Source organism: Aptenodytes forsteri, unplaced genomic scaffold, assembly GCF_000699145.1.
Source record: "Aptenodytes forsteri isolate BGI_AS27 unplaced genomic scaffold, ASM69914v1 Scaffold23, whole genome shotgun sequence".
NCBI lineage: Eukaryota > Metazoa > Chordata > Aves > Sphenisciformes > Spheniscidae > Aptenodytes > Aptenodytes forsteri.
The window spans coordinates 6,986,973-7,004,612 of NW_008796043.1; the positions used below are offsets into that span (position 1 = coordinate 6,986,973).

Genomic DNA, 17,640 nt, shown 5'->3' on the forward strand with positions numbered 1-17,640 from the left:
AACCTAAAGGTGATCGATCCTCTCCGGTGGGCTGGGAAAGCAAGACGTGCCGGGGTGCTTCTGCTGCTCCTAAGCTCTTGCCCGAGCACTGCGGCAGTGTGGCCAGACCGACCGAGGCCGGTTTTCAACCGCTTACGCGTCTGGGGGCTGAAAGTTGGTGTTCACAGCTCGCGTACCTCCTCCCTCTTGGCTGCCTGAAACAAAGCTGCTCTCCCAGACCCCAGGTACCCAGTTTGAAACCACCACGTTAACTCTTTTTAAAACCGACGGGTGGGATTCACGCTAGCAGGATGAGGTGGGTTTCTCCGGGGCAAGCGCTGTCGTGTGTGAAGAGAGAAAGAAACGGCGTCCTGTGCAAAGTACCAGTGAAGAGAGGCAGCCTTAAATGGTAACTTAATATATTCAAATTTAATGAAAGCACATTATAAACAATACCGTAGCCACAACTTCAGACAGGTTCAGTTCATAAACAATAACATGAGGTAGACTGACTAGTGAAGCTAAATTCACCAAGTTTTTGGTTAAGAAAACTTTACACTAGGAAAGCAACATTTTTAACCCTCTTCCAACAGTCACAGAAAGCAATTACATAAGTTAAGCAAAAAGCATCTGCATATGATTCTTTAAATCTTAGTTTACATTCAAATTTAACCTGTGAGTAGACAGAACATCTACAGGTACAACAGAACGCCGGCCGATTTAATACATTCATAAGAATGGCCGTGATGGTGAGGCTTAAAACCGAAATGGAACAGCAGTGGCCTGGCTGCCAAGCAGCGGCCCCCTTCCCAGGAGCCCCCCGGCAGCCAGCTGAAGTGTTCGGTGGGACGGGCCTACTCCTTTGGCGCGCTCTGGCCAGAGCGTTGCCGAGAGGCCTCGCTGCCGCACGGGAGAGAGTTAAGGAAACGGGTTTACTATTACTTGGTCAAGGCAGGCAAACGCGCTGACTTTCTGACTGCATTCTCAACCTCCAGGACAATTTCGCACTGCTTCACCAGAGGGCTAACTCCTCATAGTAGTCTCAGCACCTGGAATTTTAAGAACTTAGTGCAAACGTCAAATACACAAACAAAAAGGAAACCATTTTTGAACACGTAATACCCGGAACTTCTACACCACACTAAGACTCGGGGTTGGCCATAAGCCCTTCTGGCAAAACCAGAACTACCGGAATACATTCGGGTGTGTATCAAAAGCTTCAAGAAGCATCTTTTATATCCCTACTTCTTCCAAGTGTTGAAATAGATAAGGCAGGTTGTGTCTGAAGGAAAATAAAAAAATAAATTTACAGAAATGGGTCGTTCATCTGAAATTTGCTAAATTTACAGCATCAGAGTTAAGCTACATTAACACAGACATATGCAAACCATTTTCCTTTAGCCTCCGTCGAATATATTATGTTTTTTCATCTGTAAACATCTCTTTTCACAAGATAAAAAAAGTTGCTTAATTAACACTATGCGTAAAAAAAAAAAATGCAGCTTTGGCAGGTCCTTCTCCCATGAGTTGCGGGTCAGGGATAAAGATGCGTCAGTTTCATTGCTTGCTTGGGAGTAAACTGATATTCCTGAACCGCTTTTGAGAACACGCTGCATTTTTCTTTTTAACGAAGGGGTCACGATGTGCAGGAAGGTTATTCTGTTTTGTAGGGAAACCTCAGTGGGGCAACGCATGCTAACTGCGCCAGCAGAACAGCGTACTGCTACGATTTAACCCTGACAACTAAAAGCTGCCGCACCGAGTTCATTCCGGAACAACTTAACAAGGATCAGTAATACGCTCGTAAGTAGAACAACGTGCGACTACCGCTACAACCAATATTTACAGAGGTTAAGCAAAATAAAGGGCTGACAGCGTTAGGTGACGCGTTCAAAGGTCTTTGCTTCCGGACAGAGTCTCTCCCGAGCAGTCCCAGCTCCCTGGGACTTCTCTCCCGCTCCCCCCGGAGCTGTTGTAAAATACCTTCCGTTTCACTTGGACGCGCGTTTGTTTTCTCTCAAATCCAGCTCGGGCAGCGTGGCCATCCTGCACATTTTTTGGCATGTTGATTCACATAGGGGTATGGCTTGACAGACCTAATCTCAGCTCTGCAGCCAGCTGGAGTTGAGTGAAAAGGACACCGAGAGTAAGTTGCATACGGCCCACCACAAAGGCCTCGGACGTACAGCAGGACTCGTTTCCACACGCGGAGGAGGACGGACCGCGGGTTTTCAAAACTCTGGCGAGAATGAGAAACTGCAGGTGTTTTGCTGGCAAGTTGTTCTGCCCTCTAACTGAGGAGGGAGCATCGACGAGAAGCCTTTTGCTTTGTCCTTGGAGCCGAGGAGGAGGTACCTAATGGGGTGAAATAACGGTGCTAGGAGAACCTGGGTGCACAGTGCCTGCCATGCATTTGCTGATTTGTTCAGGTTTAAGTAGTAAACTTTGAACACCTGTGGAAATTTTGCCAAAGACAGTTTCAATACATACACAATTACAAATTTTAAACTAACACTGCACAGAGAACAAGACTATTCCTTTTAATACAAATATCTACGTTATATTGTATTTTCAAACCCCTGAGTATTCCTGTACCGCAGTACAGAGCTGAAGAGACACGGCGGGCTCTCCTCCACATATCTTCGATAAATTCCACATGCTGGGTTGCGTTTCACGTAACGCATTCAAGCTAGCAGCTGCTGAGAGCAGCTTCTTCCCCTAGCTCAGCTGAATATAAAAAGAATTCTTCTTCAACCAAATTGCGTCCGCTTCCCAGATCCCACAGCTTGGTCGGCTCTGCGAGTAGTGTCGGCGGTTGTGACTGATGTGAAGATAACTGGAATCCAGGATCCTTTAAATCATAACTGATGTGGTCATTTTATCCCTAGGAATGAAGCCTACTTCAGAATTGTGGGGAATCCTTTAGAGCAGTCTAGATAAATATTGGTTGCACTTTGCTCCACAGTGATTGTACTTTTTAAAAAAAAAAAAAAGTTTTTTTTTTTCTTTGTTAGCGGTGTCTTAGCGAAGCTTATATATGGCGTCCAGTAAGAAAATAGAGTGGTTTGTCGTCACTACTGTTAGCAGTTTGAAACTCATCCCGAAGTCGGAACTGCCACTCATCCTCCAACTCCAACCGGACTATTGTCTGCCGTAACGAGCTTCTGTCTTGACATATGACACACAGGGTGGCACCTTCAATTGAAAACCACGTTAGATTCTCAGGGTACAATAACAACTCTATTTCCTTCATTCATTTCCCAAAGGTATTTTAAAGAAATCTCTGCTGCTAGGTAGGAGAAAAGAAGTATGAGAAGGGTCTTTCAACAACCGGCCAGCCTAGGCTCAGCTCAGTCCCGTGAGCCCCGGGACAGAGGCGCATGTGTCCGTCTGCAGGAAGGCATGGACAGGGAGAAGCGAGCGTGGTGTGGGGTCTGCTCTGTATCACAGGACGTTGCTGCCTGACTGGTGTTTGTATCATCAACCGTAGCAGAGAACGTTAACTTGAATCCAAGATCCTTAAATCACTACTGATAATTATGCCAAAAGAATAAAGCCTACTTTTTTGTTTGTTTTACGGGACATTTGGGTTTGTACAAGCTCAATGATGAAACTCCACTAAGCCAAGCCACAGTCAGTCCCACAGCTGGCTCCTGAGAAAGTCTGCTATAACCTCCCCTTAGTAAAGCACTGTAAGAGGAATAATAAACCAAATCCCCAACTTCTCTGGCTTAACAAACTTGCAAGCTTCCTTCCACCTGGTGTTACCAGACCGCGTAGGCATTTAATGAGGAGGAGAGTTGGACACCTTCAGGGCTTTCTCTGTTCTGTGCTGCAGCCCATACACCTGACACACGGAAAGTTCAGGTTCAGATCCCTCCTCTGCTTGATTCGAGCAGGGGAAGGCCCTTCCTACCAGGCATCCACTGCCCGTTTTTGTGAAGAAACCGCCCCTTGCCCAAGAAACAACAAACCAAGCGGCCCCTCTGGCTGCATTCAGCCCACATCAGCTCTGGGGGCTTGGCAACGGCAGCACCATCCCCACCCGCGGCTGCCGCACGGCTGCACCTTTCTGCACCGCCCCCGCGCTGGGGGGCCCAAACGGGTGCAGGAGCAAATTCCAAAACGCAGTTCTTGGGACTGGCTCAGGGTCATCCCCGCTGCACCCCCAGGCACGTGCACCATCCTCACTAGCACGAGAGGAAAATGGTTCAGCCGTGCCACCACAAATGCACTGGAGCTCTGTAATGCACTTTAGCATTACTAAATACCTACGGCGATTTGCCATTTGTTAGTATTAAGATAAAATGATGAAGAAAGATTTTAATGAGGTTTATAAAGTTCTGGTGAGGGTAGACCCCATCATCCTCCAGCTAAGAGCTGCCCTGGTCTACAGTACTGAATGCTGATTGCCATTGTAGACAGATTACTAGAGCAGAATTTCTCGTCTTCATCAGTAACACCTATGCTCTAAACTCTCAAGTTGCTGACGGCACGATTCACTGACCGATTTCCATGTATCCTTGTTTTTCTGCACCTATTTCCATTTTATGTCACTTTAAAATAATTTAATGAATGTAATTTATCAAAGCTTAGCGAAGGCTCAATTAGTTGCACTTATTACCAACAGGAACAGAAGTTTTATACACTCCCAAAAGAAACACTCCATCTATTTCTTTTGAAAACAATGGCAGCGCTAACTGTGAAAATAATGGAGCTGTTTAATGAAGCTGGTTATTCCTCTGCCTTTCCCTTTTCCTCCCCGTTATTACTTGGCAGGCAAGCACCCGGGATGCCCAGCAGAGCAATGAGATTACCTTTCAGAAACCTGAACTGCTTGAGGAGGTCTGCACCAACGAAGGAGTCACAGAGATAGAGCAGAAGTCCGCTGAAGTACACCCCTTCGCAGTTGACGTTGACCGAGTGCGGGCGGGAACTAATATAGCATATAGCAACCTGAAACAGAAGGGAGAAAGAAAGGAAGCGGTTCCGAGTTAGAAAATGTCTAAGTATGACTTTAAGTGCAATGGAATATAACTTAGTGATAACAGGCGAGTCAGCTGGTGCTGGTAAGAATACAATCCAACAAGAATGCGGTATTGAGCGAACCTCCCCTAGGAAATAACACACGGGACAAACTTCTAGATTCAGATTTGGTCACCAAATCTGCAATACGTTCTTTCAGGGCTCTCCATAATTCAATTTGATTTTCTGCTTCTCTATGAATTACCTGCTTATAACGACTGTTAAGATCATTTAGGTTGTTCTAATAAGGATACATCTGTCAAACACAGTAAGCAATTCCATGAGTACTGAAACCGCTGAAGCTTGAGCTCCTCTGCGCTGGCGCATGTCTTCTCTTGCTGACCGCAAGCATCAACTAAGTGGTTCCCAACACTGGGGCTCTCTTGTGGTTCAGTGCCGTGATGGCTGTTCTGTATCAAAGGGTTTCTTTGCTATCTTGCCACTGACCTCCATAAAATTTGTCAGAACAAAACCCTTTGTTAGACTCTCACCCTGCTTCAGACCCAGTTCAAACTGACCAATGGGGTTCAAAAATTCTGATCTCCCTACCTACAGACACCTAAGACATACTTGCAAAAACCTAGTTTCCCTAGAAACCCAGGTTCATAAAAAGAAAAGCATCTAAAAGGAGAGCTGCGTTACAAAGGATGAGCTTTGTCCATCAGCAAAGCAAGCCACCAGACAAGGGTCGTATCAGAAACTCTCTCAGCCAAAACAAGTTTGTTGCAAGGACAAATCACACACAGATAATAAAGCGCTGTATGATAGGACAGTGATCTAAAAAAAATTTGTGGATAGTTTTTGTACAGACTATGCAGCACACCAAGTTCTGTCAAGAATGGCATCACTTTCGGGTTTTTGCTTCATACGAAATATTCTTTCAGACAGACATGCCCAATTCCTTTGCAAATCACATCGATCCATCACAGACCTCTGGTCTCTGCCCACACCAGCCAGCTAGGAGGCTTTACCACCAGCTCTTCCAGTGGAGTTGGCCCTTTAGCTCCAACAGCAGAGTCTCCCTGTTGGAGACCAAAGTCTTCAAACGCTACCCTAGATGCTGAGGGTTCATAAAAGAAGGGGTTTTCAACACAAAAAAGATGTTGGAAGTAAAGGTCTGCATTTACTCGTCCCCATTATCCCTGCAAATACTTCGTACCTCGAGCCCGATGTTCAGGTAGCAGTCAATGGCCAATACCGGGTTCTTGAAGTTATGAATGGCCTTTGGGAAGAGTTTGTACGTCGCATGTTGAAGGAATTTCTCCAGGAGGAACTGAGACGGGGCTGCCAACAATGTGTGCTCACTGTCAGGGGCACAGACGTACTGAAGAGGCATTATTGGTGCCAGGCTGTCCGAAACCTGCAGTGAAACCAAGGGGAGCCCCTTTTAACCCACCTGCTCAGTGTATCTTCTCTACAGGAGTTCCTCTGGCTGGGGAAGGGATCATCATGACAGGGCAGGAAGAGAGAGAAAGCTGGGGGAAAGAATCAGAAACCCCCACTCGATTTTGACATAGCACCACAGCACAGAAATAAACAAATTACTTCTTCTGCGGTTGCTAAGTACTGCTGTGGATATCTGCTTGCCTAAAGAAGGGACATAAAATAGGGAGTTCAAATTGTCACAAAGCCCTTCATCCTGCCTTACTCCTGGACAGTATAGGAAATGACATCCTCCTTGTGTGGAGTCATCCACAGAAAACGTTTTCTATGGCGTTTTCTCATAGGCCAGTCCATGACTACAGATTCCACTGCAACCACAAGAAAAGGAAAATTCAGCAAATGACCTCCCAAAATACTCAAGTTCAGGGTTTAGTCAGTTAAATCTGAAATACAGAGGTGATTTTTTTTAAAAGAGTGGTGGTGTGGGATGTGTTTAAAACCACCAGGAACACAAACGATAAGATTCCTAGATTAAAACCAAGTCTTTGAAATATACCTCCATTTAAAGCTGGCACAGGTGTAACATACTCTGTATGAAATATTTGGTATCCCCACACCATTTCTGTAAATACTTGGATTTCCCGGGTGGATTTCAGAAGGTTGCAATTTTCAGTGCCTTTCCTCAGGTCCCTCTTTGTCGGGAAGTGCAAGGACTGAAAGTCATCACAAACCAGCAAACACTGGAAACTAGTGGCTGTGTTAAAATTATTAAAACTAGTCCAGTACAACTTGCCTGCTTTTGATCAGAGTGTATGTCTGCAAACTCTTCCTCCGTCAGAGACACCAGTGAACAGCTAGACCAAACTCTTTCCAATCCCAGTCCATCTTCTAATAGATTAGGAGGATTATTGTTAATAATTTATAATTAGCAAAATATTTATTATTTTCTATTTCTGACGTGGCAGCCCTACCACGGAGTAGGCCACGAATGTCAAGTAAACACTAAATAAATCTAAAGGGCTAGAGAATTCATTATTTCTAGGGGAAATGGGTCCTGATTTTACCCTTTACCTATGACGGAGCATACATCCACACTCACCATGATTTTTGGCTTAACGACAAAGTCCTTTTGTCCTCCAACCTGAATATGCTTCTTCATGACACTGAAGTTGTTGAAGCGGCAGATGAGCAGGCCGCTGCTGTTTGTCCGCAGATTAAAATCTACATCTTCACAGAAATACCTGGACATTAAACACAAGATCACTAAACCAGCTGTGTGGCTGCTGTGCGTGAGCAAGCATTCACACACCCGCTGCTGAAATGCACCGGAACGGGCTCAGCAGAGATTTTTTGAGACCATCTGATATGGTGCCTAGACAAACTCTCTACACAGCTCTGAAGACTCATTCCTTCAGCGTGCTCCTGGTGTAGGAAAGCAACTTCTGGTCATCTTAAGACCAAACAAATCTTCACTTCTCAGTGCGTCTGTACGTTTCTTCCCCATACCAAGTCTGGTTAGCCCTCTCACCCTCGTCACGTACTGGCGTCGATCATTTCTTCCCTACCCTTTCCTTTTTTTTTCTTCTTTTTAGTCCTTTTTTTATATATATTTTAGAACTGAGAGAAGCTCTGCAGTGACCAACCTCCATTTCTGAACAAGCCAGTTCCATATGACATATTTTTTGATGAACTGGAATCAAGGGATAAATGTGGCTTTGACAAGTATCTGGCTAGGGGAGACAAAGCAGCTGAGAAGTAACATTTATCCTGCGCTATTTATGATGCAATTGCTCACTTCTGTGGGCTGATTCCCATCTCATGATTCAACCAGCCACAAAATGTGAAGTCAAGCGCTCTAGAAGCCACACCAGCCCCCAGCTTGCACTGGCAGGCTACAATTCCTCACTCAAATACATGGGATCCCTGAAAACGGCAGCAGGAGACCAGGCTGAGATGCCCCACGGCCAGTCTGTGGCTAGCAGAGACAGGGTTTATTCTAAACTCACTTGGCCAGGGAGGGGGAGAATTGGATATTGCTTCAGTCTGTGATGAAAAACAGAGGTAAAGCCCCATGATAAGTGCTTTATTGCAAATGCTTTAGGATGGAGTTAGGTGAGGAGGAGGGGAAAAAAAGGAAGGAAATAGTGGAAAGTTATTTATTAATCTGTTTTTACTGCAAACCCAAGTGGCAATAGGGGGGATAGCTGACTGAGGGAAATACAAGGAATCCCTCCTCCCTCCTCATAGCATTTGACATAGCAATGGCTCAGCCATTACCTATACTCTCGTTCTTAGTCATGCAAGAGGCTCCTGCCTCTTACAGAGGCACTCTGGAAGCTCCACACTCTTCCTGTGACTGATGTAATTTTGGTTTCTTTCTTCTATTTTTGGTCTCGCGGTTACTTATTTCTCCTGAAGTTTCTTCTTCTCCCCCCGCCTTTTCAGTCCTCTGCAGCCTCCCTTGCCCTTGCCTTGCGGTCTGTCTCTCCCAGTTCTTTTGGCTGACGGTAAGTTTATTTTGATGCCTTATTCGTTCAGATGCAACATCTATCACTCTGTGTTTTATTTTTGTGATTGTGTGCTCGTTACCTTAGACAGGATCTTTCTATTTATCTCGACAGCATTTAGAAATATGATGACAAGATTCTTATCATGCCAGCATATTATTTTACCACATACATATATTGCCTACCTGTTTAGATCATATTGCACATTCTGGGTCAGGTCTATGTTGAGCAGTATAAAATCACGCACGTGGCACCTGGAGAATGGAGCCTTTGCTTTCCTGGCATTCAGCTTGCTGTTCCATTTCTGAACACCCAGTATTGCATAATGAACAATTTTGGGGGTGGCTTCAATGTGTTGGAGGACGCTTTTTAGAGAGACATTCTTGCTGGAACCCCCAGGCTCCAGGGACTGGCTGCAAAACGTGATCATACACAACATACAAACATGGCTTATCATTTTTATATAACATACACTGCATATATATATATACACACACACATATGTGTATACAAAGGACCAAGAAGTTCCATTAACAATTGAGAGCGTTTACTCTAGATGCTGTAAAAATATATACATAAATGCAGACTTTTTAAACAACAGCCAACTAATCTTATCCCATCAATTTAGTCATTGTAAGAAAATGGACCTTTCAGCAGAATAAGGTCTTACACAGAAATTTAGAAAGGGAAAAGGAATTGCTTTAGGCACCATTTCTGGAAGGCTATTTTCTCTGTAATGGACAGCATAAGTGCTGAGAAGATCAAGAGCTTAATGCCTTCTAAAAAGCTAAAGTTCCCAAAATAAACTGTTTTCACTGAGAAACATAAATTGAATCAAAACAAATCAGGGAAGTAACATATTGAGAAATCACTCAAATAGTCACTAAAAGCAAGAGTGGCTTTAGGCAAAGAACAAGCACAAGCAGAGGTTTGTTGATGGTACTGACTGTGGGACACGGATGTAAGGGTAGAGCCAGGTGGAAGTGTTCCGACAACAGGAGGTTGGATGTTGGCAGTCAACAAGACAAATCTACAGCCTTCCTACTGCTCTGAGTGGAAGAGCTGATTTTTTGCATTTTAGACAATATATCTAATGTCCAAGTGTACAGTTCCTGGGCTATCTGAATAATAATTGAGTGAATAATGACCTCTATGAGGCCCTTTAGACTGGCAGCCTGGTGTTATTACATCAAAGCCACTGCTGAAAGCTGCTTTTGCTTAGCAATATTTCAAGTACGTTACCAGCAGCTGCCCGACTTTTCCAGTTGTCTGGTCTTTCATATCCTGTCAGATGCTAGAGATGAGCCTAAGTCGCCGGTGTGCTGCTGTCTGTGCTGGATCAGTGCAGGGACCCCAGCGCTGAGTGGTTACTTACTTTGACTGTTCGTGGACGCTGTGCATGTTCCACAAGACGCAGGAGTCATCCATGACCACGATGAATGGCCACACGCATTGGCGCTTGACTCCCAGTTCCTCCAAGCGGTTTCGTTCCAGTTCAAGATTGTGGTAGGAAAGTTCCTTAATAAGAAACCTAGCAGCACCTGAGAAAATACCATAAAGAAAACATACGGAGATCTTTATTAGACTTTATCATTCTCTCTTCCCAGAGAAAGGCTACATGAACATCTGCAGTCATTACCCTTTATTAACTTAGTGCTCGTAACATCTTAGTTTAAAAAGAAATCAGTATGTCCCTTTTTCAGTGTGAGTAAATCTAAAAGGCAGATACCAAGAAGACTGGACCTTTTAAGAGACTCTGCAGAACCTGATTTTGTGGGCATTAATAAAGTATCTTGAACAAAGAAGGGGCTGAGATTCTAAAACTGAAGCTACTTAAAACTTCTTGCAGGAAAAAACTCAGCATCCATGAAAATGAAGTCCAAAGTTCAAGCCCCCAGTGTTCAGCTGCAGTTAATATTTAGCTGCAGCTAACTAAAAAAGTTGCAATTTGAAAAATCATGCGTAAAATGTCTAGAATGAACATTCACACAGCAGGGCTGAATAACGTGAGTGAATATGGCCTATAAAACATCAGACTTTAAATTGAGAAGGCAGTGATGAATACAACCATATATTCCACGTCCCTAACAGGAGTTCTTACACATTATTGTATTTTGCACAGTTATTGCTGCTATTATCACAGCACGAATGTGAGGAGCTGCTGCAACGTCTCCTTCAACAACATGATCCACATTGTCCAACATGGATTTTGATATCTTCACAGCAATGCATTGATTGTGTTTCTTACCAACGCCAGCATTGTTGAACATGCCTGGCAGGACAAGCATGATGTGGTTGGGCCAGTATTTACGGTAGAGCGGCATTTCATACTCCTTGACTACGAGGAGGTGAAGGTGGCTGATGCCTTCCATGGCATGGTAGAGGTTCAAGAGGCCATGTTCATGACGCCCACTCGATGGAGTGAAGATAGGACTCTTGACTGCATTCAAATTCTGCTGGAACAGGAGATATTTTGGCAACATTAGGTAAAAAGCAGGTTATTCCTGATATGGATTTTTACTTATTTATTGTTTATACTGGATTTTAAGATTATTGATCATTGCAACACATATGAACTGAAAACTAGGAATGCAAAAAGGGATGATTGTCCTCAAAAACTCCAGTTCTAAGGACAGTCGGGTGAGAATTATGCAAAGGACTTTAAAACAAAAAGAAAACAGAAAAAAAAACCCCAGCCAACCACCATTAATTTGCTAATGTATGTCAAGTTGACTGCATTCAGCATATGTAGCCAGCAGATGGGTAAGAGCAGCACACGCACCTTGTCAGAAACAAGTGGGAGACGCATGCTTTCTAGATGTTTTCCCTGCTTGCTGAAGACAAAATGGTTCTCTTTGGACTTGGGGATTATAAAATGCAGTTGAACCTCTTCTCCTAGCATCGAGGATGAAAACGTGAATGCATGCAGAGTGGAGTCAGGTATCTGTATACAACAAAAAAAGTGGAAGAAAGATTTGCAGGCAGGTAACACATAAGGAGTATATGGCAACCTGCTCTTACAGTCACAATACTGGATGCCATCAGAGAAGAACATCCAAAACATTATCTTTCAGTAACTGAAGTTAACTCTATTATATTCTCATTTTCCTCTACCATAAGCCACATTACTTAGGCACGTAACTGGCCTTGCTATTAAAACAAGCAGCTTTCTGTACCAGTAATGATCTTTGGCCAAACTGGACTCCTGAAATCCATTTGAGCTGGAAATTATTTATCAATGTTTACAAGGAGAAGTGAAAAATATATATACTAGGAAACAAACTGTACAAATAAGTTTTCCCAGAAGATTCAAAGAGCAGTGGAGAGTGTGGGTGTGCCTCCACAGCAGAAGGCACTGCCATTCAGACACCTCAGCAGCAGCATGGCTGCATTAGTATGGTATTTTTCCTGTGGCAATACTCTTCTAAGCAGCTAGGTAACCAAGGCAGATCACGCCATTAACAAGGCTATGAAGAATTTGGGTGAGCTTAAGTTTGCACAGTGCTTCACTGAACCGTGTAAGTAAGTGTATACAAAGTGCCTACGTATCTGAAAAGATTTCACCCTACAGAAGCATCTGTCTTACTACAAGGTCAAATCATTTACTCTTAGCAGTCATCTTTCTATAACCTTTACTAAAGAATTGAAATAACTAGCCTAAGTAAAGATGAAAAATGAAAGGGGCTTTATTTAGGTTCTGTTAAAGCACTGAAGAATCTCTCTCCCTTCATAATGTCTGCTATCCAATGACAACCCTTTGGATGTGTAATTTCTCTGAGTTCAATTATCATCATTCTATATACGCAACTCACACTTGCACATACAGGTAGATGTTTATATTTATTACTAGTTGTTATGTTTGACCACATGCACAAAGATGAGTGGAGGGAACAACAGATGTCCTTTGGGAGGATTTGCCTGTGTCGACGGACTTAATGAAGCATGAGGTTTAAATCAGACCTGCTGGTGCTGCTCCGAGCTAACTGACATTGTACATTGCCAGGTCAGTGTGTCTACGCTGTGTTAGGTTAATAGCAAGCTGCTGGAAAAGATTAGCAAGCAAGGAAAGAATGATTTGAGATAAGAAACCTCCAAGTAAACTATTGGTGGTGGTTAAGAAATAATGCCTGAGCTATTAACCAGGAATAATCTTACCTGACAGTTTCCTGCGAGCATAACTATTTGTTTTAGAGATCAAAAGTTTTTTAATTAAACAGTTAAAAATGATCGTTTTTGTCTAGTGACTCATAAGCTACTGCTGAGAAGCATGCCCAGTTACATACAAAGGGAGGAAGAAGTAGGCCTTCCAGTCTCCCATCACAGGTGTGGACGGCTGGCATTTAGGTAAGACAAGCATCTCTCTTAATTTTACAGTCCTCTCCCATGAGATATTGCGAACCCTCTGGGCAGGGCAGGTGGAATAACGCTTTGGCTTCAGACAACTAGTCACAATATTCACCCTTTGTCATAGGCAGCTGGAGGGGAGAACTGCTCATGCAGAACGCAGCAGACACAGTTGATGCTCCACGGTCTGTAGCTCAGTATCTCCCCGGAGAATGGAAGAATTAAACAATTCCACCTCAGGGAAGGTGAAAGCATGAGTCCTGAGACCAGAGCGGTACGCCTGGAGAGACCACAATAAAATCAAGGATGCAGTTTACCCTTGGACCTTGACACCAACCTGTGCGGCAGGATTAATATCCATATACTGATGGCACTGCTCACAGTGATGGAATGTGTTGTAAGCTGCATATTTAGTCAACATCATGGACACAGTGTCCCTTTTCTTAGGTTCCTCTGATTTCGTTTCTTTGCTTGTTTCTGTGCACAAAGAAAACAGAAATTTTATGAATGTTAAAAACAAAGACTGTGATCCCAGTAACAATTGTAAAGAACACACAAATTGTTTTGTTTCATTTCATTTTGGAGATTAAAGGCTCTTGTGAACTCATGTGTTCAATCAAACCAATAAAACCTGACTCTTTGTAGGAAAGTAGTCCTAAAAAACTCTACTTACCTTGTTTCACTCTTGACAGTTGTTCTGTGTATACGGGACTTATAGTTCTGTACTTGGGGTCATGTACATTCAGGTCAAAAGACATTTTGCTGAAGATCTCAATATCTGGCCAGTGGTCATTGCTAGACTGAGTAATTTCACTGTTTTCTGTATGATCTGCAACAACACACTTCAGGTAAGCAGTATCAGATACCCGCTGAATGGTGTTCACGTGATGTTTGCTGATTTACAATAGCCCAGGAACTCACACAGGTGCACACACACACACAGACATTTTTGAACATCATAAATATTACCAAAATTGTAATTATAATGCACACAAAGCCATTTCAAAGAAATGGCAATTCCTTGGAAACTGCGTGCAGGTGAAGGAGCCTCATAGGTATCTTTCTGCTCTGCTTCTCATCAAGCTGCTGACATATAATTCACTCTGGTTTAAGCATAAAATGCTCAAATGAATGATCCTATCTGTGCAGAAGATACAGGTGTAGTCTTGAGCCTCTCTGGTGGAATGAGGAGCACTGGGTAAACAAGAAGCAAAAGTATCCAAAGGCAGAAGGATGAAAGCAAGGAGAAAGAGGTTGTATAAATTTATGAACTAGTAGCTGGTGGCACACGATAAAGGCAGTAAAAGACATATTCCTGTTAGAGAATGGGATGTGGCCAGCGAGGATCAACTGGAACTTCTTAGACTTACCTCTGTTGGATCAAAGCAAAAGTAGAAAATCAAGTGTAAGTAATGGGAACATTAGAAAGCACTGGCCAAAGAAAACAACCTTGGACTGCAGCTTGAACGTGAGTCAATTCAGTTTAAATTGAGATGGAAGAACACACAAAAGTAGGTGTGTAACTGAGGTTACTGATTTTAGAAAAGCAAATTCAGATGAAACAAAGGTTGGGTCTACAGGCAAGCACATGCTCACCCTACCCTGACTGACCCAACAGGACATGAGCCAGCAGCAGTTTAGAGGTCATAACCTCACTGGCACCGTGTCACGCTCAAATTAACACAAGCTGCCGGGCAGGTGAGGCGTATTAGTTTGTCCATACAGACAAATCCTGAAAAAGCTCACCCTGTAAGTCAGCTGGCCTGAGAAAACCAGGGACTTGCCTATGAATGAGACTTGGACTTCTTGGAATTGCAGTTGCCAAACAACCAGTAACCAGCACACCAAGTAAAATAAAAACACCAGGAGGAAGGGGCTTCAGAGGGACTACATCGAAAAGGACACTAAGAACGAACAAAGTCCATGAGGAATGGAAAAAGCTCACCAATCAATGAAGTTTTGTCTTAAATGTCAAGAAGTGTGAGATAAAATAAGCTTTGCCAAATGTCAAGCTGAGGTGGACCTCAGAAAAGTGCATGAAAACAAATAACAATTTTCTTTGCTATATCACCTCAACTATATAAATTTTTTTTCCATTTTCTTTTTACTCTGACGATTATGTTTTCAAGGGAATAAAAGGTTTACTATAAGCCAAGATGGAAACAAAACTCTAGAAGCTTGATATGCACTCAAAACAGAGAGAAAGAATAATCTCCATGCCAGTTTTCTGAAAGAACAGGTATGCGAAATCAGGCTCTTGCCTGATTTCAATGCAAGCATGGCGCGTATATTATCACCATTTAAGAGGAGATACAGTAATCTGTGGAGCTCTGGGTCCATTACTTTGACCTTGGTAATACTCAAAACTTGGGGAGGGTGAAGGAAATAATTAAAGATGTTGAAGTAAATGAAAAATGTAATAAAATGCAACATGGGTTGACCAAAGAAATCCTGTGTTACTTTCATTATACAGCCATGATGTTATCTATTTCTCTGAACAAAGGAAATGCAATGCCATCTTATCCTTCTGGACTTAAGTATTTGATATGATACTATATGACAAATTATTAATACAGCTGAAGAAAATGGAGACAGTGAATGGTCTGTAAATTGAAAAAGTTGATTAAACAGAAGATGGCAGCATGTAACATCGTAAGCATTAAGGCAGATGGAGATTACCAATGAAGTTAAAAGATCAGTAGAGGGGCATACTGTTTAATATTTTCACTAATACCACCAACTAAAAAAAAAAAAAAAAAGGCTTAAGTTTGCTGGTGGCACACTCTAAGAGTCATTGTCAATACGGAGAAGGAGTCGAAGATCATCCAGAAAGAATTCAATGCCCTCGAAAACTGTAACAACAGAAACTGGATGATATTTAACAGAAAAAATACGAGTCATGTACAGTCAAGGACTGATAACAAGCATTTCTGCAGCAGGTTGGGAGCACCTCGGTTGGAAATGACTGAGTTGCAGAGGAACCCACGAGTACAAGCTACATATCAGTGCCAGTGAAATGGGAGAATGGAAGAGACCAGAGCAGTCATAGGTTTCATCAGTCATGGGGCTTTCAGTGGGGGCAGGGGAATACATGAGCTGTTGTACGCTGGGTTGGTTAAACATCCTGCAGAATACCATATTCAGTTCTGGTCACCCATGTAACAGAAGGATAAATTGAAAATAGATGTGCAGGCAGGAGCTACTAAACCGACAAGGAGAATAAAGAGCCTGTCACTTGTGAGGCTCCTGTAAGAAGATCCAGGCTACCTAGATGAATGCTGAGAGGGGGTAAGATTGCTGCCTGACTACACCATAGAAGCAAACATCAAATAAGAGAAAAAGTATTTTAATTTAAATTAATATTTTCTTTGGTCCCAAAGAGAATGTTTATAATTGGGACAGGAACATCTTTGGGTTGGAGAATAAAACAGTATTTTCAAACATCAGAGCACTAGGGCTCTGGAAAAGCATTCCAATAGAAGTAGTGGGAGCAAAAAAGCCACAACCAAAAACCCCAAACAAACCCAAACTGGTCTTCTGATGGAGTTCCACGCATTCCTGGCAGGGGTGTGACACGTTGCTGTGATCACAACAGGCCAGATGGCATGACGCAGAACTTCTCTTACATTTTGATATTTCATCCTAAGTTTCTGGGGTACTTTAGTTCAAATAATGAGAGAATAACAGTCCCCAAAGCTCCAAATCAAAGGAAAATACGTTTTTTTTTCATTTAATAGCACTTTCTGAGCAGAAATACAAATTGGACTTTTCAAAGGTTTGACAACAACTACATTTTCAGGATGTCAGTCTAATGGTCATGAGATTTATGCATCACGGAGTTATCTTCATTCCAAAACCACAGAGTTATGTAAAGAACACGCTGAAGAGGACTCATTTTTAAAAGGGTTTGTGCATTCTATGATGGAGTGACTACATCAGTGGACATGGGAAGGGCTACAGATGTCATCTATCTGGACCTCTGTAAGGCCTTTGACGTGGTCCCCCACAACAGCCTTCTCTCTAAACTGGAGAGGTATGGATTTGATGGGTGGACTGTCCGGTGGGTGAGGAATTGGTTAGATGGTCACATCCAGAGGGTAGTGGTCAACAGCTCAATGTCCAGATGGAGACTGGTGACAAGTGGCATCCCGCAGGGGTCCGTACTGGGAGCGGTACTGTTTAATATCTTCATCAATGACATAGACAGTGGGATCGAGTGCACCCTCAGCAAGTTTGCAGATGACACCAAGCTGTGTGGTGTGGTCAACACGCCTGAGGGACGGGATGCCATCCAGAGGGACCTGGACAAGCTTGAGAAGTGGGCCTGTGTGAACCTCATGAGGTTTAACAAGGCCAAGTGCAAGGTCCTGCACCTGGGTCGGGGCAACCCCCGCTATCACTA

The 17,640-nt window shown here is 43.2% G+C and overlaps 1 protein-coding gene across 1 annotated transcript in view; it reads right to left on the reverse strand.

Moving 5' to 3' along the window:
• Positions 1 to 3,010: 3,010 nt before the first annotated feature.
• The window catches only part of GREB1L (growth regulation by estrogen in breast cancer 1 like), an 81,301-nt gene continuing 66,671 nt past the window's right edge, over positions 3,011 to 17,640 (reverse strand). Inside the window, exons 24-33 of the mRNA XM_019473761.1 lie at positions 13,912 to 14,067; positions 13,576 to 13,715; positions 11,677 to 11,838; positions 11,143 to 11,347; positions 10,270 to 10,435; positions 9,080 to 9,307; positions 7,487 to 7,628; positions 6,164 to 6,364; positions 4,797 to 4,935; positions 3,011 to 3,174 (exon numbers count right to left, since the gene is read on the reverse strand). Of these exons, the coding sequence (XP_019329306.1) occupies positions 3,011 to 3,174; positions 4,797 to 4,935; positions 6,164 to 6,364; positions 7,487 to 7,628; positions 9,080 to 9,307; positions 10,270 to 10,435; positions 11,143 to 11,347; positions 11,677 to 11,838; positions 13,576 to 13,715; positions 13,912 to 14,067 (1,703 nt within the window). The remainder of the gene's footprint in view (positions 3,175 to 4,796; positions 4,936 to 6,163; positions 6,365 to 7,486; positions 7,629 to 9,079; positions 9,308 to 10,269; positions 10,436 to 11,142; positions 11,348 to 11,676; positions 11,839 to 13,575; positions 13,716 to 13,911; positions 14,068 to 17,640) is intronic.